Source organism: Camelus bactrianus, chromosome 4 (genome assembly GCF_048773025.1).
Source record: "Camelus bactrianus isolate YW-2024 breed Bactrian camel chromosome 4, ASM4877302v1, whole genome shotgun sequence".
In the NCBI taxonomy this organism is placed as follows: domain Eukaryota; kingdom Metazoa; phylum Chordata; class Mammalia; order Artiodactyla; family Camelidae; genus Camelus; species Camelus bactrianus.
This window is the reverse complement of record NC_133542.1, coordinates 30,067,796-30,093,606: the sequence shown is the minus strand read 5'-3', so window position 1 is coordinate 30,093,606 and position 25,811 is coordinate 30,067,796. Positions and strand designations below refer to the sequence as shown.

Here is a 25,811-nt window from a genome sequence, read left to right as displayed (position 1 = left end):
AAATATATGCATCTTTATATTTAAATAGAGAGTGAGCGAGTGAGCATCTGAGCACACCAAATGGCAGCAGTTTTTCATCTAGTGAAATATACAAATAAAGTAGACAAAACCACTGCCATCCTCACTTTACCTTTTATCCCTTGTTTCTGAATAATACTGATTGTTCCCTTTTATGTATCACAACAGGCATATTGTTTTCCTCTTTACTTCATATTTGTGCATTTTGGGTTTCCAGTTCTTGAAAACAACAGTTCTTGCAAACAGAAGTTCTAATCGATGTACTTATTAAAGGGGCATGCCGGCAGAGAGTACTCAGAAATCAATTTTAACAGTTTAAAAAAATACCTAACCTGATGGAGTCTCCTTTGCCTTAAAATTCCCAACGGCTTTAAATAAGCAAATATTTAAATTCTAAAAATAGGAACAAAATATTCTATTAAAATATACATTCCCAATCAGCTCTTATGGTGAAAAAAACCTTTAACCAAAATCCTGTAGGGAGATTAGCAGTTGCCAGTGTTATGGTATGGGGTGTACAACTGCAGCTCTGTTTATTTGTTTGTGTATATTATAAAGATACATATAATTACAGAAAGATTTTTCAAGAGAGGAAAAAACACTGATAATCACCCACTCTAATATAATTTCTTAAGCTTTGAAGTCTTCATGTTTAATTTTCCTTAAAACAATTTTAATTTCAAATTAATACATTTCTTTTTGGGTACGTAACTGAAAATAAATATTCCATATTATATAATTTGGCTTCCAAGCCATGTACAGTGATTCAAAAATCAAGTGAATGTTGTGATGACTCACAGAGAAAAGAATGTGACAATGAGTGTGTATATGTCCATGAATGGCTGAAAATTGTGCTGAACACTGGAATTTGACACAACATTGTAAAATGATTATAAATCAATAAAAAATGTTAAAAAAAAAGAGAAAAAAAAATCAAGTGAATGTGCCCATACATAAAAATTCAAATCCTAAATTATATAATTATATTACCATTAATGTAATAAATCCAGAATTTAATGGCCTATATATTTTTATCATCAGTAAATATATCTGAACTGAACCTAACCACGAACCTAAAACTATCATTAATTTACCAAATAGATTTAAAGAGAACACAAAATTTTTCTTTACTGAAAATGATCCAACCATTTCTTCTTCTAAGAAAAAGCACTACATGAAATAACATGAACCATTTTGGAACATATAAATACTATAAAACTACTTAACTTTTGTCTTTTTATCTTTACATCCTCATTAACTAGCACAGGGCCTGGCATACAGTCTGTGAATAAATAAATCATTATCAGAATATTCTTTTGGGGGTTCTGTTATTTACATTAACATCAATAAAAAGCTAATAGAAATGCCATCATGTCCACTGCAATGCTAGACAGCGGATTAATGTCATTATGACATATTTTTCCAGGAATATTTTGAGGCATTGCTTTGCAAATTCATGCCTCAGTTTAAGGACAAGTGTAGAGTTGGGGTATTCAGAGAGTTTACTCTTAAAAATGCTAGAAACCAACTTAGATAGATCATAAAATTTGGATTAGACTTTTAAAATAATGTTTTGACTTTGAAATTTTATTTTTGAATGAAAAGAAAATACGCTATTGCTGGAGTTGACTGTACCTCTTTGTGTGTGTGTGTGTGTGTGTGTGTGTGTGTGTGTGTGTGTGTGTGTGTGACAGAGACAGAGACAGAGAGACTGACAGGAGCTTTTAAGGCTATTGTTTTCAACACAGAAGTTTAGTGTTCTACTAACCGTCTGTGCAATAGTCATCACTATAAGCCCAAACGTGAAAATTAATAGACATTCACCAAAGGCAAGAAGAATAATTTAAGCAATGAGAAGTTTACATGTAAGAAGGGCTATAAAAATTATGTTTTAGATTATGCTTCTCTATAAAACTACATTAATTTGTTCACATGGAAAATTTGTCTAACACAATTGTTTGTTGCATGGCATTTGAAACAGACCAACGGTAGAAAATTAAGACAGTTCACATCTAGTAAAAATCTGTATGCCACAAAAATATTAGAAATGGCTCCAGTATCTCACAGAAGCTTCACAAATGAACAAGGGAATTTTGTCTTCAATTTTTTTTCAAAGCCTTTCACCTAGGGACTAATATATACCGCTCATGGATGAAATAAATGAGCATTATTTACTTCAGCTTGATGTTATATTGTTAATTGTTACATGGCTGAAGAAACTAGGTATTTGGAGGCCAGTATGTAGCTTATAAGTTGTAGTTTTCTTCTCTGTAGTTATCATCTATGTCTGAAAGGGGACATCAATTTTATTAAAGAAGCAGCTGCTGTGTTGTAAATTCCATGTAATATGCTTGTGTTCTAGGTGTTTTCTCTTTGGTCAGCACAGCTACTTCTCATTTCATTTGATGTATACACCTAAGGTGGGAAATGAAAAAGAAATTACCAACTAGTCAAAGAGTCCAGCTGAGTGCAGACTTAGAGCAAAGTCTGACCCAAAATTTTATTTTGTAATTTTAGCATGGATCTCATACAGTTTAGGGAGCATCACACTAAAGTTACAATTGCCAGAAGCATATTAAGTAAATGTTTAATTAAAAAGTGTGTATTTTTGGTGTTCATGATAAATGCAGTTAGTTTTAAAGGTTTAGATAGTTATTCATAACAAAAACATCAACACACCCATTATTTTGTTCACAAGGTGTCACCAGGATGTAGCATATTTTCTCAAAAGAGGTTAACTGAGAAGAATTTGATGAAAGGACAGCACTGAGTGTGGGCAGTTTAAGGTAACCACAAGAGATAGTGAGGCACCCAGGGGCAAACAAACAGCAGGAAGCCATGAACTCTCCTAGGCTAGCAGGGGAACAGGAAGGAAACAGTGTTAACCAGATCCCAGTGAGAGATGGAGCTAAGGAAGAAGCAAGAACTTAAAAGAGCTGTGGCTCATGGAAACCACTGCTACCTCCAGAACCACATACCTAAACTCTCCAGGCTCCTGCTGCTGCCTCCTGCTAGATGGTCCAACCAGAAGCCAGAGGGAAAAGAAGCCTGGGAGATGCAAGGCCAAGGGTCAGACTCCCAGAACACAGGGCAGAGAAGGGTAGAGATCTCGGAGGATCTAGGTGGGGGCAGGGAAAGAGAGTCAGAGAATAACCAACAAAGTGGTGACTTGATTAATATGAAGTAATGGTTTGATTCTGTGTGAGAGAATGTTTTCAGAGTTCTTGTTTAGATCAGATCCAAAAGTCTTAAGTATTAAAGATGGGCATCAAATTCTAAATCACTTTTAAAAAATTTTAATAAGAAATTATGGTTATGTACAAATCAATATTAGCTGTAAAGTAAATTCTAAGTATTGGGATAGGTGTCAAATCTCTTAATATTTTCAGTGATTATAGTAAAAGCATACTTTAAATTGCTATTACAGTTAGTCAAACTTAAAATACATGGTTCTTAAGAGAAAGGAGCTATTTTTCCCCCAATTACTCTGGGTCTTCAGAACAATGTCTACTCAGTACCTTCCTAAATTTGTGCTGATTCCTTTGCAGTATTTCACATACATCACAAGTAAATTGGTATTTAGTGAACTTGTTTAAAGATTCTTTTTTGAGATTCTTTTTTGTTCTGAAATTTCCTAGAAAAATACCCATAAGATCCTTGAAATAGCATATGTGCAAAAGGAATTAACAAGAAGCAATTCCATTTTGTACCAAAGTTAGCATGTAGGAATGGTGTCCTCTGGACCAGGTTGCAGGGATCTTTTGAAATGACTTAAATTCTGTCCTGGCTCTGGAGGGGACACTTGCTAATGTCCCTTAGTGTCTCAAGGCTGAGAAGGCTGAGCATGCCCAGTGGGATCAGGAGTGCCTATGAGACTCTGTGGGACTGACAGGTTAATTGGCCCCCTGTCCTCATTCCCAGAATTGACTTTTTAAAGTGCTAAAATATCCTGCAAGTTAGAGGGGAAAAGGAACTAGAAAAGCATATGCCTAACCACAGAAGTGAAAATACATATAGAGACGGGGAAAGATAAAAAATGATGAAGAATGAAAAATAGAGAATGAAATTAGAGATGGAAGAAAGAATGAAGTGGTGACTGTGAGCAAATAAGAGAAAGGGATGTAGATAAACAGGAAAGAAGGGAACCTTTACTGACATCTCGTCTACCATACAAGCTAGTATTTGGGTATCCTTTCTTCATCTTAGTGGTGAAGCTGAGGCTCAGAGAGTTTACTCATTTATCAAAGGTCAGATAACAAGTAAGTGATGGAGTCAGGGCTGGCCCCGGGTGTGCTTGGCTCCAATGCCTGTGAACATCTCATTGCAAGAAGAGTAAATCTACAGTAAATCTACAGTAAATTTAGCACCCATATCCTGGCCGTAAATCCAGCAAGCAACAGTCTGGAGCCCAGTTTTTCTTTCTAGATTTCCCTCTGTGCCACCCCAACCTGCCGAGAAGTTCTGCCATTCTCTCTCTTCCTACTCTTCAGTCTCGCACATTTCAGAGTAAGAACATCCCTCCCTCACGTGCACTGCTAACACAGTCCCTTGCCAGATAGGCAAGAAATCCAACTGCAAGAATATTTTTATAATCATTTACAGGAAATTTTAAAATTTAACTTAAATTTTTCCTTTTTTTTTAACAAAAAAATATTGGTTTAGTTTGTAGTTCACTTATAAACTCCTGGAATATATAAAAATAGACTCAAACAAATTAAAAGACATCCCCTGTTATTGGACAGGGTGACTCTACATTTCTTCCTAAATAAATTTATAAATGCATGCAATCTTAGTTTTTAAAATCAACAAACTATTTTGTAGAGTTGGGTAGGTTGATACTAAAGTTTCTGTTAAAAAGCAAACATGTAATAAACACTGAAAAGATAAACTACAAGGGTATACTATCTTAACCAGGCATCAAAACATACTAAAGCACCTATAATTACAATAGTGTGGTACTGGTACACAAATAGACAAATTGGCCAGTGGAATGGCGTGTCCAGAGACAGACCCAAGTACATATAGAAGGTTAGTAAAGGTGGCCTCTCAAATCACTGGGGGTAAAGATAGACTTTTTAATAAATGTTGTAGCCTTTTGAGAAAAGATAAAATTAGAGCCATATCTTACACCATATACCAGAACAAACTCTGAATGGATTAGGGATCTAAATATTAAAAATGAAGCTATAGAAATACATTAGGGAAATACGAGTGACCGCCCCTTTAACCTTGGTATAGGAAAAGACTTTCTAAATAAAAACTCAAAATGCAAGGGCAATAAAGGATTGTTAATCTGAATACATAAAAATTTTTTAATTTTTTCATGGCAAAACCCCCACCATAATCAAAGACAAATGACAGTCTGGAGAAAATATTTGCAATATATTCCACAGATAAGAGATCAGTATCTCTAATGTATAAAGAGCTCTTAAAAATTGAGAGTCAGGGGATGAAAACCCAAAGAACAGACAATTGACAAAAATAGATACATAAATGACCTTTGAACATGTGAGAAAATGTTCAGGTTTACTCATAATTAAAGAAATGCAAATTAAAACAAGACTGAGATACCATTTCTTGCTTATCAGATTGCCAAAAATTTTAAAGAATGACAACATGTTCTGTTGGTGAGAGTTTGGGGAAATAGGTGCTCTCAAGTTGGTAAAACTTTTCTGAAGGGGAATGTGGCAATACCTAACAAAATTACAAGGCACCAGCTTTGACCCAGCAATCCCACTTCTAGAATTCTACCCTGAAGGTATACCTACAGCAGTACAGAAACGTAAAAGCACAAGATTATTCATTGCAGGATGATTTATAACAGCAAAATATTAGAAATAACCTAAGTATCTGTGGTAGACAGAATAATGGCTCATAATCTCCAGAACCCATGAATATATCACCTTACATGGCAGAAAGGGACTTTGCAGGTGTGATTAATTTAAGAATTTTAAGATGGGGATATTAGCCTGGATTATACAGGTGGGTCCAATATAATTGCAGGGATCCTCAAAAGTGAAAGATGGAGGCAAGAGAGTCAGAATTAGAGAGAGATGAAAATACTACACTGCTGGCTAAAGAGGGAAGCAGGGGACATGAGCCAAGGAATTCAGGCGGCCTCTAGAAACTGGAAAAGGTAAGGAAAAGGATTATCCTCTAGACCCTTCAGAAGGAATGCAGCCCTGCTGACACCTTGGTTTTCTTCCAGTGAGACCCATTTCAAACTTCTGGCTTTCCAAACTATAAGATAATTATTTTGTGTTGTTGCTAAGTTTGTGATAATTTTTCACAGCAATAGGAAACTAATACAGTGCCCATACATCATTTGAATAAATTATTATATACCCACACAGTGGAGCACTATGCAACTGTTAAAAAAATGGAGAAGATCTCTATGAACTGATTGGAATGATTTGCAGGACATACTGTTAAGTGAAAAAAGGAAAGGTACAAAAGGATATCAATGGTATGCTACCCTTCATGTAAGGAAGAAGGAGACATAAGAAAATACACGTGTATTTGTTTATTGTACAAAAGGATATTGTACAGGAAGGATAAACAGAAGACTAGAGAGATTAAACACATAGAGACAATATGGGAAAGGCTATATATAAAGAAGAGAATGGGAATAGGTGAGCAAAGATGAGGAGGGAGGAACACTTCTTGGAATGTATCTTTTTGGATAGTTTTAATCATTAGAACATATTTATGTTTCCTACACTCCTCTACTCTATATCTAATTTAACTCAGCCAAAACATGGAGAGAATACAAAGTATAAGTATTCTGCAAATGAATAACCTAACCACCCTGAAGAAGCCCAGGAGGAACTAACCTAATTAACAGAAAAGTATTTTGACTGAATACTGTAAAGGAGAAAAGAACATACAAATAATGTACCCCAGTTAGTGAATCTGTCTCCCACAGGGGTATGTACTGGAAATTCTGTAACTATTTCATGTTTCTACTAGGATTGAAGTGAATATATGGTAGAAAATGAGAGCCAGGTTTCTTATTGTTTGAGAAAGAACTTAAAAATAGAGAAAAAGAAAGGCTAGAACGAAACATCATACTAGGTTGGAATCAGAGGTATCACTATGAACTCATGGTTTAGAATATACATGCTTACAGGTATAAGTGTGTGTATATGCAGGGATTAGTATATATGAACATGTCTTTGATGAGAGGATCTGGGAACAATGGCCATATCAATAAGCACACCTAGAGCCCAGATCTTGAGTTCTAAATACTATTCCCTAATAGAAAGAAACGGGCATCCTTAAATGAGTGATTAATTCCAGGCCTTGGGCAGGCACAATATATATGGACAATCCTATGATCACAGAATTAGCAAAGGATGGGATATGTCAAAGGGACATGGTAGCCAGCTGGAAAGAATTCCCAATAGCCAAAACAATTTAAGCCATAAAATAAATAATGATGGTACTAGAGTATAACCCACAGAATAATATATCTATGAGACCATATTGATAAAAATAAGTGAATAAATACATGGGGAAGGCACAGCTTTTCCAATGAACAAATATAGATAGAATGAAGGAGATTAAAAAAATTACCATTAGGCAAATGCCACAGTAATTGTTGCATATAAGATCCCACCAATGGATGCTAAAATGAGCAGGCAAGAGTTTGAGAAGAATAAAGATATTAACAGAGTCTCAATGTATTTCCTCAAAGATATTTATCAATTAGAAAAGAAAAAATAGTAACTTTACAGTGGAGAAACCTAGCAGAAATCACCTTAAACAAGTGATCAAGGCTAACATCACTAGTAATAAGACAGATCAACGTCAGGTATCCTCTGATATGATGCAGTGAGAAAGACATAATAGCATCCTACAGTTTAAAAAAATATGCAAAAAATGCGCAACCTCAATCTAATCATGAGAAACACTGGAAAAACGCATAGTGAGAGAAATTCTACTAAATAACTGACCAGTACTTATCATGAAAACCAAAGAAAGAACGAGGAACTATAAGACTGGAGAAAACTAAGCAGAAACAACAATTAAATACAATGTGAGATCTTGGATTAGATCCTGGAACAGAAAAGGAATAGTAGGAGAAAAACTGGTGGCATTTCAGAAAGATCGGTAATTTAGTTAACAGTGTTGTATTGATGTTAATTTCCTGGTATTGATCATTGCACTATGGTTTAAAGGAAGCTACCTAAAGGCTGTATGTAAATTCTCTATACGGATTTAGCAACTTTTCTGCAAATCTGAAATTATTTCAAACTAAAACATTTCTTAAAATGTAGATTCACTATTATTCTACATTTAGTAAGTTTATTCAAGATATTGAAACTTTAGATTGTTCCACTATATTAAATACTAATATTTACCCTATATTGTCAATTATCTTAAGGAAGAAACTGAAGTAGAAACAAGACACATGTGAGAAGTCTAAAGATTTTTAACAGCAAGCCTACCTTACTTTTTTTTTTTGAAATAAAGTGGAGTATGTGTGTGTGTGTGTGTACACATTATGAAGATTTATAGAGAAAACAAAAATAATTATTAGAGCTATAAGATCATTTTTAATAGTTTTGTGCCCCAAACTTTGTATACTCTAGGCATTCAGTAAATGTTCTACTGAGTTTATAAGTGACCTCCTCCCTTGCTCTAGTAATGCAAAGCTAAAAATGAATTGAAATTCACTCCAATCGGATATATGAAAAAAGAATTATAGTTGAGGGAGTAAAAGAAAAAGAAAAGCTTTCTGATAATCTATAAGTGGAGTCACTGGTCTCATTTAAGTTTGTGAACAAACCTAAATTCAGTGTCCCCGTTGGAAAATTGACTGTAGGGAGGGTCCTCGACCCACTGTCAGCATGGAAGGGCTAAGCAGCAAAGCATCAACTCGGTGGCTTGACCCTTCTTTGTTGTTTCTTTACCTTTGTATAAGGTAGTGCCTATGTTCCAATGACTTTTATTAATTATTTTACTTTCATTTCCTACCATTCCTGAATATAGACAGTATACAGGAAATCTGAAGAGTAATTTCATTAACTCCTCTAAGTGATTCCAGACATATTAATATCTTACCCTATATTTAAAGGGTCATGCTGAACGTTTTTAGCAGTCTCTTTAAAAGTCAAGTAACTTAATACATATATTCTCTGCATTTAGACCCAATCCTTCATAGTGCTATTAAATTAACTTATTTCCACCCATTCCAACTTTGGAAAAGAAAGACACCAGCAGGTTGCCACCATCTTGAACTTTAGGCACTTGAAGACCACTAAAAAGTCAAGATGCTCTCTTCAGAGGACCTGGACCCTGGTGAACAAATTCTTGACCTGACTTAGTTACAGACTTACTGTGTGACCCCTAATCTTTACTATGCAACATTTGATTTGTTTATGTTGATAAAGAATGAACCTCGTACTGAGATAACTGGATATCCACGTGCAAAAGAATGATATTCAACCCTTACTTCATGCCATATACAAAAATTAATTCAAAATGGACCAAAAACTTAAAAAGCTAAAACTATAAAACTCTTAGAATAAAACATAAGGGCAAATCTTAATTACCTTTGATTTGGCAATGCTTTCTCACATATGACACCAAAAGCACAAGCAACAAAAGGAAAAATAAATTGGACTTCATAAAAATTAAAAACTTGTATGCATCAGAGGACACTGGCAAGAGAGTAAAAAGACAACCCACAGAGTGGGAGAAACTATTTGCATATATTATATCTGATAAGGATCTAGTATCCATGATATATAAGGAACTCTTACAACTCAACAAGAAAAAGACAACCCAGTTTAGAAATAGCAAAGGACTAGAAGAGACAATTCTCCAAAGTAGTTATACAAATGGCCAATATGCATATGAAAAATGTTTAATATTATTAGTCATTAGTGAAACTCAAATAAAAACCACAATGAGATACCACTGCAAATCCACTAGCATGTCTAGAATTTTAAAAAAAAGAAAAAGAAAAAAGAAAAGGAAAATAACATGTATCGGTAAGATTGTGGAGAATCTGTAACCCTCATACATTGTTGTAGGAATATAAAATGGTGCAGCCACTGTGGGAAACACTTTGTGGTTCCTCAATGAGTTAAACATAAAATTTTCATATGATCTAGCAATTCCACCCCTAGGTATACAGACTCAAAATAATTGAAAAGCAAGTGTTCCAAAAAGACTTGTACAAAGATTTCCATAGCAGCACTCTTCACAATAACCCAAAGTGGAAATAATCTTAATGTACATAAACAAGTGAATGAATAAGCAAAATGTAGTGTATCTATACAAAGGAATGTTATTTGGCCATAAACAAGAATGAAGTACTGATTCATGCTACAACATACGTGGACTTTGGAAAGATTATGCTAATTGAATAAGCAAAACACAAAAGACCACATATTGTATGATTCTATTTATATGAAATGTCCAAAACAGGCAAACCCATACAGACAGAAAGCAGATTAGTGGTTGCCAGGAGCTGGGAGAAAGGGGGAACAGGGAGCAATTGCTTAGTGGGTTTCCTTTTGGGGTGACGGAAATGTTGTGGAATTAAACAGTGGTGATGGTTGCACAACATTGTAAGTGTACTAAATGTCACTGAATTGTACACTTTAAAATAGTGAATTTTATATTTTACCACAATTAAAAAATAAGAATCTCAGAAGAATGATTATGAGTGAGGGACATAGGGAGCCTAAGAGCAGGTAATAGGTATGGGGACATAGGCAGAAAAGAGTTTCAGAGGGATAAGCTGAAGATGGTTATGAATCCAGGTACCATAATTAAGCCATGTAGCCTTCCTTGTAGACCCCACTGTGAGTGAACTTATACTGATCATGCTGCCCCTTTTTTCAAGGCACTTCCTGGTTAAGTCCCCTGACACTTCTAGTTCTTGAGCCAACGCCCACTTGCTCAATCTTCTACTACAGATGGAGTTGACTGCTTTCCTCTCCTCTTCACTACCTATTCTACATTTTGGGTTTCTTGTTGCCACAAGACTCTCTACAAAGCAAACACTGTACTTTCTTGCTTTCCTCAGAAAATCAGCCCTTCTTTTAAAAACTGAAGTCTTGTCCTTCTTATTCTAACTCGTTGGTACAGTTTTCACCTCAAAAAAAACACATGGGACGGCGTAAGAATTAAAGGTATTGGGAGTTAAAACAGTTTAAGCAATTTTAAGTTCTCATGTTATTTTCTATTGTTTGTTGTTTTAATTTTTATACATTTGAAAAGGCATTTATTGAGTCTACACTGTATTTTATGTTGTAAAAATAATCATAGCAAATGCTGCTGTGTAGACAAATTACTATCAACTCAATGGCTTAAAACAACACAAATTATTATCTTATATACTTCTGGATACTGGAAGTCCAACACAGGTTGGAATGGGCTAAAATCAAGGGATGTCTTCCTTTCCTGGAGAATCTAGTGGAGAATCTATTTCCTAGCATTTTCTAGCTTCTAGAGGCCACCTGCATTTCTTGGCTGGAGAAGGTGAGGGAGTGGGCTTCCTCCATCTTCAAAGCCAGCAACGTCACATCGCTCTGACTCATTTTTTAAATTGAAGTACAGTCAATTACAATGTGTCAATTTCTGGTGTGCAGCACAATGTTCCAGTATTGCGTATATATACATATATTTGTTTTCATATTTTTCCATTAACGGTTATTACAAGATATTGAGCATAGTTCCCTGTGCTATACAAAAGAAACTTTAAAAAATCTATTTTTATATATAGTGGCTGACATTTGTAAATATCAAACTCCCAAATTTATCCCCTCCCACCCCCTCTCCCCAGTAACCATAAGATTGTTTACTAAGTCTGAGAGTCTGTTTCTGTTCTGTAGATGAGTTCATAGTGTCCTTTTTTTTTTTTAGATTCCACATATGAGTGATATCATATGGTATTTTTCTTTCTCTTTCTGGCTTACTTCACTTAGAATGACAATCTCTACGTCCATCCATGTTGCTGCAGATGGCATTATTTTATTTTTTATGGCAGAGTAGTATTCCATTGTATGAATATACCACAACTTCTTTATCCAGTCATTTGTCAATGGACATTTAGGTTGCTTCCATGTCTTGGCTATTGTAAGGAGTGCTGCTGTGAACATTGGGGTGCATGTATCTTGTCACATTAGAGTTCCCTCTGGATATATACCCAAAAGTGGGATTGCTGGATCATATGGTAAGTCTATTTTTAGTTTCTTGAGGAGTCTCCATACTGTTTTCCATAATGGTTGCACCAAACTACATTCCCACCAGCATTTTTGATATTGATACTGAGCATTTTTTCATGTCTATTGGCCATTCGTATGTCTTCACTGGAGAAATGCTTGTTTAGGTCTTCTGCCCATTTCTGGATTGGATTGTTTGGTTTTTTGTTGTTGTTGTTGTTATTAAGTTGTATGAGCTGTTTATATATTCTGGAAATTAATCCTTTGTCAGTCACATCATTTGCAGATATTTTCTCCCATTTCGTAGGATGTTATTTTATTCTGCTTATGGTTTCCTTTGCTGTGCAAAAGCTTATGAGTTTAATTAGGTCCCATTTGTTTATTTTTGCTCTTATTTCCATTGCCTGAGTAGACTGCTCTAGGAGAACATTCCTAGGATTTATGTCAGAATATTTTGCCTATGTTTTCTTCTAGGAGATTTATTGTGTCTTGTCTTATATTTAAGTCTTTAAGCCATTTTGAGTTTATTTTTGTCTGTGGAGTGAGGGAGTGTTCTAACTTCATTGATTTACATGTTGCTATCCAGTTTTCCCAACACCATTTGCTGAAGAGACTGTCTTTTCTCCATTGTATATTCTTGCCTCTTTTGTCGAAGAATAATTGACCATAGGTCTGTGGATTTATTTCTGGGCTCTCTATTCTGTTCCATTGACCCAGATATCTCTTTATGCCGATACCATGCTGTTTTGATCTCTGAGTCTTGTCTTTACATCTCTACTTTTAAAAATTCATGTGTTTAGATTGGGTCTACATTGATAATCGAGGATAATTTTCCCTTCTCAAGGTCTATTCATTTAATCACATCTGCAAAGTCTATTCACCACATAAGGTAATATATTCACAGGTTCCAGGGATTAGGGTGTGAACAGCTGTAGGGGGCCATTATTCTACCTGCCACAGATATACACACATAACATCTGGGTGTTTGCAGTATACCTTGCCCTCTCCCCACCAAATTAGATAAGAAATTTCTGTACCTTAGACAGATCTGAAAGCTGCTTAGCATATAGTATATTATTTTATATATACTAAATACCTATACTTTTGATTTATAGCTATACTTCATTTCCTTAACACCAAACACTACATAGACGTTCAGCTCAAAGACTGGCTCTCCTGTATTTTTTGTCATTAGTCTGTGTCCTGCTCACAGTGAACAATGAAAAGACTGCCCTATTAATCTTTACATGGACCATAACTGTTTTGCCTGTATAGTAGCACTACAGCACAACAGAGACTCATGGAATCTTTTCTTCCCTCATTTTTTCTGCTTTACACTTTCAGTTTCCATCCTATTTTATAACCTCAGAATGCTTTTTTGGCCACTCAGATCATATAAAATTGGTTTAGATGTGCCATCTAGTGGCATTTTAAGAAAGTATTTATTTTTACCTGAGGTTTACTGAATACACCAGCTATCCACCATCCCTGGTAACAGGGGTTAGACAAAGCAGTGGGAAACTGACTTTTGCTGATGATCTGAAAACATTATTATATTGGGTAGTGTAAATTTTCTCTAGCTCAACTAGAACCAATTTGTTAATTAAAAGGAACTTTTTTGATTTGAAGCCAGACTCCAGTGATTGATTTAATTACTTTCATGAATAATTTGCCTAAATTGAAAACTTATTTGGTTTCATCTCCAATGTATGTTGTGTTAAGTCACTGCCAATCACCAATTACAATTATGTAGCATCATAGAAAAGGAAAGGGCAAAGGTTTTCAACCCAAGCTGTGCATCACAATCCCCTGGAGAGCCTAAAGCAACTGCATGCCCAGGCATGTAGATATCTGACCAATCTAGGATGAAACCTTTACATTAAAAAGCCCCTGCATGAGACAAATGTACAGCCAGAGTTGGGAACCTGGCCACTGGGATAAGATTCTGGCCCTTTCTCCTGAAAGAAAAATACCAATAATATCAAATTATCAAGTTACAATTTTTCATTTTTTACCAAAAAAAAAAAAGTAGAACTTAAAAAACCCACTGGGAAAAGGATTCTAATTATTAGGTTTCTCTTAATAAACATTTGTTTCTTCTATTTACCCTTTTTTATTGAGATGCCATTAAATAGGAAAAGAGCCAAAAGACATGCCATCACAGGCTAAAGATGTTAGCAGGCCTGGTGTTTCAATTGGTGTTTTTTAAACCTCTCCTTTGAAGAACTTAGAAAGAAATGTCATCTCCCACCCACATCTTCCCCTGGCCCATTCCTTCCACTTACAGAGTCATACATAGTCCTAGGAACTCTGGGATATGATACTATGTCAGTTACAGCCCAACTTTAGCTGATTGGGTTCACTCAACATTCAGGGAGGAGGAATCCATAGGTAGCTTCAAGGGTATTGTGATAATATAATTCTTCAATTTAGTGATGGGTTCATTGGTGTTCATTTTATTATGCTTCATAATTTATAAATATATTCTCTTATATATATCTCAAATAATTAATGATAATTTTTTCAAAAAAAGAATAGCTCTAAGCCTTAAAAATGATGCTAGGTATTTAATTCCTTTAAATGGAGGAACATTCAAGGACCAATCCAGTCTTCCAAACTGCTACAGATGAGTCTGTTTCTCCCTAGGCTGCCCCATTTAGGATGAGAACTCAAGTAGCTTTAGGGTTGGAAGGCTGCTTCAACTGTATTGATTTATATCTTTTTGTCATCCTTCCTTGAAATTAAAAGATAAATAATAAAGTATATTGCGGTCAAAAGGAAAAACTAATCATCTAAACCAACACACTTACTGGGAGCCATGGACCCTGAGCATTCTTGCTGAGCAGGCCAAGGATGCAGGCCCTGACTGCTCTTTCCCCAGGCCATTCGTCAGGGTTGTATTTGCAGGGAGCAACCTTAAGGATGAAGTAACACCTCTTCTCAATCAAAGAGCAGCCTTGCTCACCATTCATGACAAAAGTGGTGGATTCTTCAAGCTCATGTGTCCACCTCATCATGCAACTAGGCCCACCTCCATCCCCTCCACAGGGCTTGGAGTGCATAGAAAACTGGCACCAACTTTATGCTCATGATGTTTGCTGTGCTGTGAGTAAGTCTTCTGCCAGCATCCATGAAAAAGTAACAGGCTAATTTCTTAACTTGGAAGCAGGGTAAAATACCAGACCCTCACAAGACCTGCCAGTTTGGGTGATATGGATGAGGTGCTGATAGAGACATGGTGTTCTGGAAGAGAAAGTAGAAGGGTCCTTGCTGGCTGGGTTAGAGGATATCAGAAGACTCCCTGAGATCTGGAAGTAAATGCTTTTGCATAGGTGGTGGTGAGGGTGGGAGGGTAAAGACCTCTCACTGCCTTAAATGAGGCTGAGAAACAAAAGGTAGGGTCCAAACAAGACTCCCAGATTGTGTGTTGATTGTGGCACATTCTCCTCTGGGGTGGGAGAAGGAAAGGATGTTGTCATGACATCATAGGGGTAACAAGCCCCACTCCCCAGCCAAAAGGCATGCAGTATAGCAATGGCTGATGGGTCAAGGGTCCCCAAAGCTGAAATAATGGTGTAAACAATGAGGATATACAACGTTGGATAGACTAAATACATTAGAAATTTGTTGAGTCCAGTGCCAAGAGGCTTCTTGAACCTGAGAGTAACTGCAAACCTTTGCTTACTGGCACCGAGCTGCTCTCTCCTTCTTCCACTCATCCAACTTCAGCTCCTTTAGGGAAGAAGGTTGGATATGCAGGGGAACTTCAGGGAGGGGAGAGGAGGGCCTCAACTGTTTTTATTTATGGCTCTGTTGGATTCCAGGCCCCATGTCTCCTTGGTCCTATGCAGGGAGGGTGTGCTAAGTGCCAAGATGGCCCAAAGTGCTGAGGATGCAGGGCAGGGCAGTAGCGCCAGTGTTGGCTAAAAGAAGGATGCCTCTGAGCCCCAGTGCTCTCCAGAGGCCAGAGGAGCACAGGGGAGGAAGTACCACCAGTTCTGGGATGAAGAACCAAAGGGCAAAAAAATTTGTATTCCCAATCTCCCCCAGCTGGGAAACAGCCTAATCTCCTGAAACTATTACAATAACCCCTATGTTAAAATCTTTGGTCTGTGTTCTCAGAGCAAAATTCAACTGATAAGGTTTGAGCAGTTTGCAGTGAACTAGGGAAATTAAAATGGCCTTTGAGTTGATTCAAGATACTGCAGTTATGTCCTCTGAATATAAATGTATAATAAATTTTGTGTTACTTGCTTTTACTGTAAACATTCATAGTAATGAAAGGACATTCTCCCATTCAGGGAGTCCCTGACCCCTTCCAAGTGGTGCAATAGAAACAATATAGAATCCTAGCAAGAAAAAGAAAATCATAGCCTTCTTCAGAGGCCATTGCCAGTACAGCAGCACCACATGCTGGACACAGGCATCAAATATATGCTGTATTAGCATCCTGGGGCTGCCATAACAAAGTCCCACAAACTGGATGGCTCAAGAAACAGAAATTTATTGTCTCAACTTGGGAGGCTGGAAGTCCAAATTTAAGGTGTCAGCAGTGTTGGTTCCTTGTGAGAGCTTTGAGGGGAGGCTCTGTTCCAAGCTTTTCTCCCTGGCTTGTACATGGCCTCTTCATATTCACATGGCATTCTCCCTGTATGCATGTCTCTGTGCCCAAATTTTACAAGGATACCAGTCATTTGGGATTAGGGCCCACCCTAATGACCTCATTTTAACTTGATTACCTCTGTAAAGATTCTGTCTTCAAATAAGGTCACATTCTGAGGTAGTGGGGGTTTGGACTTTAACAAACGAACTTGGGGGACAGGGACACAATTCAACCCAAAATGTATCCCTTTCAAAAAGAGGAGGCAGTTATTGGCCTATTACTGAGATCTTGTTAAAAATAAACACTTGACCCCTGGAGAATTTGTGGCTCTCAGGCCTGACATGGGCATGGACAACTAGGACAGCCGGGACATGGCAACTACAAGGAAAGTGCCCCTTTGCTGGTCAAATGAAAATAATGTGTTTGAGGGTGTGGCTGGCCTGGCCCTAGTGTCATCTCAGTTTTGCATAAAGGAGTAGTAGCTACCTTTTTGGGGAAAATTTTATCCCCCACGCTGCCACTTGAAGCAAAGCTACTGGCTCTATAGGGCCCTTGGATTCACAGAGGTTGTTCTAAATGCCTGGGCCTGGTTCACCTTTGGTTCAGCTGAGCTGAAAAGTAGAGATGCCAATAGTGATATTGCGCCTGCCGGTTAGACCCTAGATGCCAACTGTAGTGGGCCCTGGGATCAGTGAGCAGAAGTCAAGGCTGTTCTCAAAGCTCTCGTCAATCCGGCTGAGGGGCAATCTGCCATGGGCCCTGAATGTCCCTGCACATTCTGGATGAGCCAAGAATGCAAGCCCAGAAGACTGCTCTTTACACAGACCATTTCTTGGGGTTGTGTTTGCCGTGAACAACCTTGAGGAAGGAGGTCAATTTCCCCCACCTCAACTCCACCAGTTCCCCACTCACTAGGAAAGCAGCAGATTCCCCAAGCCCAGTGTTCCACAATGCACTGAATACACAGCACCCATGTAAGCCTGTCTTTGTCACCTTTGTGAGACTCGAGGGGCATGAAGAATTGACACCAGCCTCTTGCTTGTGCTCTTGCTGTGCTGTGAGTAATAAAGTCCTTTGTTTGATGTAGGTGTCTCCTGTGTTCTGCCAGCGTCCATGAAATAGTAATAGGCTCATCTGTTAGCTTGCAAGCAGGGTAAAATCCCAAACTCTTCACAGACCCTGACTTATGACGTAAAAGCCCTGTAGTTTCCAGACGTCTTGGACAAGGACTCTCTGAATATATGACATACATTACTGGTTCAAAACCCTAAACATTTGATCTCCTCTAGGTCACTTTGCTCTGTTATAATAGTTCAGTTGCCCATTCTTTCAATAGTTCCATGCCCCCAAAAGAAATCTTTATCCTACAGAAGACACTTTTTATCACTCTTTAAAAGCAATAATAACAAGAGTAACAACTAATGCTTATAGATTGAGAGACACTGTTCTAAAGACTTGAGGCAGTGTTCTACACATTCTCAATACATGGTCATTTTTACTCTGAGGGGGACAGTATCATCTCCAGTTTACAGGTTAGGAGACTGAAGCACAAGCCACAGTCAGTCAGGAGGTGGAACCAGGATTCAAACCCAGGCAGCCTGGCTTTAGTCCTCACTTTTAACCACTTACTGTATGTCTCACCTAGAACCTTCTACTCCCAGAGCCGTAATGAACCACAGAGGTCTACAGATCTTTGTTAGAAATCTTAGGAAAATAATTTCAGTCAAACTATTAATACTTGATTTTGTTTTAGAACATTTAAAAATACTTTTTAACAACCTGTATTAGGCAATTAGACAATCTCCTACTTTGCTTGATCTTTTCTATTCAGCCATTGTATAAATCCAGTGTCAAATGTTCACACTCTGTATTAAAATTTCCTATTGCTGCTGTAGCAAATTATCAAACTCAGTGTCTTAAAACAAAATAAGTGTATTACCTTACAGTTCTGGAGGTCAGAAGTCTAGAATGGACTGGAGGGACTGCTTTCCCTCTGGAAGCTCTAGATGAGAATCTGTATTCTTGCATTTTCCAGCTTCTAGAGGCTGCTTGAATCTTATGATTCATGGCCCTTTTATTCCATCTTCAAAGTCAGCAGCATAGCATCTTCAAATGTCTCTCTCTCTGTGACCCTGACCCTCTTGCCTCCCTCTTTCCTTTATAAGGACCCTTGTGATTACATTGGGCCCTTCCAGATAAATAAGGATAATTCAGGATCTCCCCCAATTCAAACTCCTCAACTTAATCACTTTGTAAAGTCATGTAAGGTAACATATTCACAGGGGATTAGGATGCAGATAACTTTGTGGATGGGCATCATTCTGTCTACCATAAACTCTTAAGTTATCTCTTCCTATAATATGGAAATTTTTACTTAAGTATCTGGATTAGAGATTAAAAAAACCCATTTACCAGATAATTAGTAATCCATTTCATCTTGGCTTTGAGGATAAGCCTCAAAAGCATTTTACCTTTTGGGGTTAAAGAGGACATAGTGCTGCAGCACATGTGACAAAAAGTTTAACCACTGTAGCAACATAAAAGCTTAATTATTTAAAAATGTACCTGAAGTCGGGCATTCATAAGCATGAACTCCTGCTGGCTTTTCATGTTCTCATTCATAGATTTTGAAAATATAAACCCCATCTTGACCTAAAATATAAAAAAGTAAAGAGGCTTAAAATAATATATTCTACATGCATCCTCATATACCCTGTTTCAGGTTACCATGAACTTATGACAAAATAAAAAAAGCAAATATTCTTTTTTCTCATTTTTCAGTTTTGTGAGATAGAATTGTTACTATTTGACTGCGCAGATACAACATATTGTATGTAAATACATATACACAATCTACTGCACATATTTTAAAAATTTATATATGTACTGTTCATTGTTTCTAAGAATGTTTAGAGCTTTAGCTTTTTAAACTTACATAGTTATCAAAGGAATAAAGCCAACCACAAAATAAGAATTAATTCAAAAAGATACATTTACCCTGCTATTAATAGCATTATTTATAATTGCCAAGATATGGAAACATTTTAAGTGCACATCAATAAATGAAATGATAAAGAAGATGCAGCTTATATATGTAATGGAATACAACTCACCCATAAGGAAGAAGGATATTTTGCCATTTGCAACCTTTCATTCACTTTTTTTTTTTTTTCTCAAAAGAAAAAAAAACCAAAGGGCAAATTTTCTGACCTGGGAACACAGTGTGGATTCTAGTCCTTGCTCCTAACTAGCTATCTGACCTTGAGCAAACTTAACCAGTCTGGCCATCACTTACTCACCTAAGACCAGCTGATTGCACTTGATTTCCAAAATCTTTTCCTGCTCTATAAGTATATAGTTCCATGTTTTCTGATTTTAATTCCCACTGTATATCTTGAAGAACTGAATGTTAAAAAACAACAAACAAACAAACAAACAAACAAACAAAACCTCTCATTTTTATGAGAGGCAGGGTGAGTACCATCCATCCTCTTACCTTCTGTACAGTTGGATGACAGAACCTTTGCTTCTGAGGAGGGGTGATTGAGAAGATGCATTGTGTACCTTGAAGACTGATTTCTCTGTGCTCCTTGCATTTGTATATTAGGATGTTTTTGGTATCTTAAGTTCACTATATCAGTACTCTTCCTGTAATCCCAAACCTCTCCTATCCACTTGCTATTTCCATCGACCCACTGCTAACATCCCTTGGCCATCCTCCTCCAGCCTCACCTTTTCCTTGTTAAGCTACTTCTCAAAAGAGGGAAAACATAAGGATACTTAAATGTCCTGGGAAACACAAATTTTAAATGAATATATGGTAGTCTATCTTATTTATCTTACTTCAGAAATTCTTAAGTGGACTGGCAATTCTAGATGAGCCAGAACTCCAATTTTTGTTCTTAATCCAATTGGGTGGGTACAGAAGACCTTCAGTTAGTTGTTGATTCTACCTTCAGAAGACTGAGAAACTCAGGGAAGCTATGGTTGCTCTGTACTCCTCAACAATGTTACTGATTCTCTTTGGCAGGCTGTTGAGCACTTTGTGAACCTCAGGTCAGAGTGGCCATTCTTAATGCCTTCGCCCAGGACCCACAATATTCTGTGGGAAGCCCAGGCAGAGTTTCTATTTTTCATATCCTTATCAGGAAATCCTGGGTTCTAGCTAACTGGTGAGAAGACAGGAGGAGAGAGAGGGCATTTCATGCCAGATAGAATGGATTGTCCCTTGTAATGGGGCCTAAGTGAGTGGTTACTACAAGCCAGACTTCAGTGGCTTCCCTGTATTCTGGCTAAAGATGCACCTTAAATTTATAGGTGCCCCTGAGTCAGAGTAAGCTTCAAAGCTGGGCATGGGAGGCTGAGGCACTCACAGAGAAGAGGCACAGCCCTGAACAGGCCTGAGAGGTCTGAGATTTCCCTTCCCCTCTGCCATTGCCCCACTCCAGCCTGTGACCAGAGGTAAAGGCCTCCCATTAATGCTAGGGAGATCTAGCAGAAGTTCTCTTCTGTCTCTAGACTTTGACAGCCCCATGTCCACTGTCTCCACCAGCAGACCAGAACTTGCCTAAAGGCAGGAGCAATATATTATCCATCTTGGCAGTCCCCAAAGTGTCTCTTTCCTTTATTATAAATGCTGCAGAAAGCATGAGTGATACAGGATAAATTGTAGCTCAGGCACTTGCCATTCCTTACTTTTCTTCTGCACATAGGAGTAGCTAATTGAATTTTTACATATGCAGCAAGCATTTATAAAGAAAACAACTGTCCTCTAATCCCATTCCTACACACACCCTGTATGTCACAGAGTTGTGTTCCTTAGAGTGCCCCTATCTATGAGGAGATGAGATCTTCCCTGGAGAGACAACCGTCATGTCAGTTATCTAGGGAAGAGCAACTATTTGGGAAGTTAGGACTTAGGCTTACCTCTTTCTTGACCTTGCTCTCTTGGTTCTGGATTGTAGTTTGGGTGTATTAGGGGATGTTCCCACGGGTTAAAAGTAGAAGCCAAGCAGGGAGAAAAGCTTCCTTGTAGTGCCTGAAGGAGACCACACCTGAAAGTGAGTGCACCACACCTTGTAAATTATGTCTTGGAGTTCAGTATTTTCAACTTTGCTCTCCTTCCCCACGCTAACAAAGCCATTTTCCAAAGTCCAGGAGGTTCCTTAGGGTGTCCAGAATACTCTCATCTTTCTCTCTCCCATTCACAAAGTGTGTATCAGAAAATAAAAAAGAATGACCTTGCAATAGGAATAACTTTGAATTCACTCAGTTGTATAAAGTAAGTCTTTCAAAAAATTCCAGCACTTTATCATTGGTGACAAATGCCTTGCTATGTGTAACTTAGACACCAGTGTGCCTCAGAGGGCTAAAAATGCTGATTTGGATTCCTTCTGTCTTTTTTTTTTCCCCTTTTATATTACTTCTGAGACCTTAGGCCCTTTAATGCTCCAGTCCTGCCTCGGCCATGCTATAGATTACAATAGGTAAGGATATTTCTGAGAGGAATGTTGAGGCTGCAAGTTCCAGGCAGCCCTCCTTGGGTCACACCTGGGAACCAGGATTTGATTTTACTTTAAAAAAAAAAAAAAAAAAAAAAAAAGACAAGTCCTTCACCTAAAAGCTGTGTCATCCAAATTTCTGTACTGACTCATATCCTGATCAAATGACATATTATCTACATTTATGACTGGTTGTATGGTTGCAATCATTTTCAATAAGTCTTTGCTTTCAATTCAAACCAGCTCACTTCCTCTGCAAATTCCAGTCCAGAACCCACAGCTTCCGGAAGGTTTTCCCTAATTTAAATTTAACTACACCCACATATCCTGGACACAGTTACTGTAACTTGGGTAATTCCTTCAAGAGTATGCTGATTTCCATTGATTGCACTGACTACCTTCCCCTAACTTGATTACAGCGATACGGTAGAGGCCTGGAATCTTTAGGGGCAGGAGGAGAGGCAAGGGCTGGCGCTCACTAGGAGAGGGCGCTCAGCTCCGCCAGGCCAGCCCGGGGCCTCGGACCTCCGCGCGGGCAGACGCAGCCGCGCGAAACTGCCCTCCCCACCCGCCTGGGGCTGGCCCGGCCGGCACTGCAGACACTCACTCACTGGGCAGCGGGAATTGGAGTTCCAAGACAGTGATCGTAGCAGAGGCCTCCTCCAGGCCCCGGGTCCCGTCGACCGCGTCAGGGACCAGGCCTGTAGAGCCTCAGGATTGGCTGGTCATGACAGGATCCCGAGTTTCAGCCAATCAGCGCAGCCCTCGGCTTCCTTAAAGGGCCCGCTTGCCTGACGGAGGTCTGGTGTGTTCTATCCCGTCGGGGTCCTGGGAGGGCCGGGTCAAAGAGGCAAATTCAAAACCACAGCGACGAAGCTGTCAAATTTTGAGAGGAGGCCGAGGAAACAGAACGGAAATCTCACTCAAAGGCCTCAGTGAGGTTTGCAGTTACCCACGAGGAACCTGAGCAATCCATGCTCTTGAGCCAGGCTAAAACCTCCATAGAGCTTTATGAGACATCTCACTGTTACTCTCCAGAAATGATGTCAACCTGTAGGGTCTGTTTCGAGAAGAGAATCTGTCTCGTGTGAGGTTGTCACAAAGGTATAAACTCACCGTTATAAATATTTGTAATAGCCTTTCTACTTACAGAATAGGTTTAATGTTGAGGGTGAACTTTTTTTTTTTCCCGTTTGAATCTCCGCACAGCTTATTCAATCCTTCTGTTGGAGCCTCCGTCTCCCGCACCTGTTAAATTACCACAATTAAAGTGGTAAAAAGGTTAAGACAGGAAACGAAAAAGAGCAGACTTGAACAGACTTACCAATCCAAATTTTTTCTTTCTATTTTATTTTATTGGACAGAACTATTTTTCTCCCTTGCTACTCTGAGAGATGTCCATTTCTTCTCACCCCTACCAGTTATTTCTGTATTGAGTTAAGTCAAGCCTCCCTCCCAGCCTCATTGAGAGAATACTTGAGGAACTCTTGGCATTCTGTCCTTAGCTGCTAAATGGCTTGGAAGACTAGCATGGACTTCACAAGGCTCTGGCCTTGAGGAAGTTCCATGAGGAAGGTCCCTGCACTTAGCCCTGGCTGACCATCAAATCAGTGAAGGGATCTAATCTCCTCCAGGCTCTGCATGTAAGTGAACACCACACTGACCTCTTGTGCTTGCCTTGATGCTCTCAACACCAGGTTTCATTATTCTGGAGCTTGGCTCTCACGTTCCAGAGCGTATTTGTTGAATGACTAGATAGGGAAATCTCATCAGCATCTCTGTTTCTCATTATCAGAGTGACCTGTGCACCACAGGAACAAAGCTATGTGGAGCTTTAACTCTTTAAGAGAAGATAACAATGGATACAATAGCATTTGAGTGCAGACTGTAGCATAAGCATACCTATATTTTATTTCTAGCTCCATCACTGTCATTCGTTATCCTCTCCAAAACTTACTTTTATCATCTCTATGCTAGGACTAAAGCCATCTAATTTATTGGATTGTGAAGACTACATTAGATAATATATTTAAGCACTTAGCACAATATCTGACACACAGTTAGCATTAAGTTAACAATAGTAATCAGCAACAGTGGGAATCTGTTACTAACTCTAGGTCTGAAGGGACAAAGGGGAGGGAACATTTACTAAAACCAGGTGAGAGCAATAGCTGCAGCTGTATGAGAGGGCTACCCAACAGGAACTATGTTGTTCAGTAGAGGAAAGCAGTCAATGCTTACCTTTGGCCCTGCAGGCTAAGATCCTCAGATTGTAGCCACCACTGGGACCTCTGTTCCACATGGGGATAGAGTGGAGAAGAAAAACCCATCCTGTATCCTTTCTCACTCTGATATCCTGCTGAATCATCCATTGGCTGGATCCACCAGAAAGCCAGAAGATGAGGGAGCCTGGTCTGTGTAGCCTGTAGAAGTCCGCTTCCTAGGCACAAAGACATAAGGGACAAATGGAAAATATCCAGTGCACCATTTCTACAACCTTGGTTTTATAATAGTTTGAAGTCCTAGTTCAAAAGGAAGAAATGCTTCCATAGAGGACCCAGGCATGGTTTTATTGAATTGGAAGCTGTAACTGCCCTCTGATCATTTTAGTTCCTCATAGAGTGGGAATTGGGATAACTGATCCCAATTACCAAGGAGAAATTGGGTTGCAGCTACACAAGGTGACCAATATTACTGCACATGGGAGGGCACATCTCAATACTCCTATGTGCAATAATATTGGTCATTAGATAGCTACAGTTTAACATGATAAAGTAAGGGCCACTTAAATTTCAGACCATGCAGAAATTGAAGTGTTGCATCACCACACCAGGTAAAAAATCCTGATCTACTATAATACTGCATAGGGCAAGGGAAACATAAGTGAACAAAGTAGGAAGCTGTGATTATCAATTTTAACCTAGTAACAAGCTATAGAGGCAGGGACTATTGTAACTCTGTATATAAAATATTACTTATTTCCTCCTTGCCCTTCTTTCCCTTGTATGAAGAGTACTGATGGAGACATATTGCAGTTTAGTTTCTAGATCAGAGTATGCCCAAATTGACATCACCTCAAAGCAATATAATCATTGGTGGGACCCAGTGATTCTTATGTTTAGGGGATAAGCTCCTCTTCATCTGAGCAAAGGGCAAGAATAAATCCTTGGTGGCAAAACAGATAGACTTTCTGTGATTTCTGTTTGCCTCCCCTCATATCCATTCTCCTCCCTTCCCTGCACTATTCTATACCCCAGAAGCTGACCTCTTTGGAAAACATCACTTGGACTCTTCTCAGCTGGTTTCTGTTTGGGTTTGGACTGTGGCAGCATCCACAGGAGGGTATGTTTTATCAATTCTTTCTCTGTTTGGGGCTGAGGATCAGTGATTGTGTCCCTCCATAACTGTAGCTCTTAACCAGAGGCCCCACCTCCATGGCTCCAGCTCACAGAGCTCCAGAAATGTTCTCCTTCCTTGCTCTTCGGTCTAGAGATGTATGGTCTTCCTGCT

At 38.5% G+C, this 25,811-nt stretch overlaps 1 protein-coding gene across 6 annotated transcripts in view; it reads right to left on the bottom strand.

Annotated features, from left to right (window-relative positions):
* Positions 1 to 23,060, bottom strand: part of LOC105073405 (plasminogen receptor (KT)) — a 53,546-nt gene extending 30,486 nt beyond the window's left edge. Inside the window, exons 1-3 of one of the 6 annotated variants that reach the window (XM_074361605.1) lie at positions 22,909 to 23,060; positions 21,727 to 21,854; positions 19,366 to 19,452 (exon numbers count right to left, since the gene is read on the bottom strand). In XM_074361605.1, the coding sequence (XP_074217706.1) occupies positions 19,366 to 19,446 (81 nt within the window). In that variant the 5' untranslated portion in view covers positions 19,447 to 19,452; positions 21,727 to 21,854; positions 22,909 to 23,060. Of the gene's footprint in view, positions 1 to 19,365; positions 19,453 to 20,296; positions 20,369 to 21,726; positions 21,855 to 22,908 lie in introns of those variants that run through there. The other 5 variants (XM_074361610.1, XM_074361607.1, XM_074361606.1 and 2 more) reach the window with 5 other exon arrangements.
* Between the last annotated feature and the right edge of the window lie 2,751 nt (positions 23,061 to 25,811).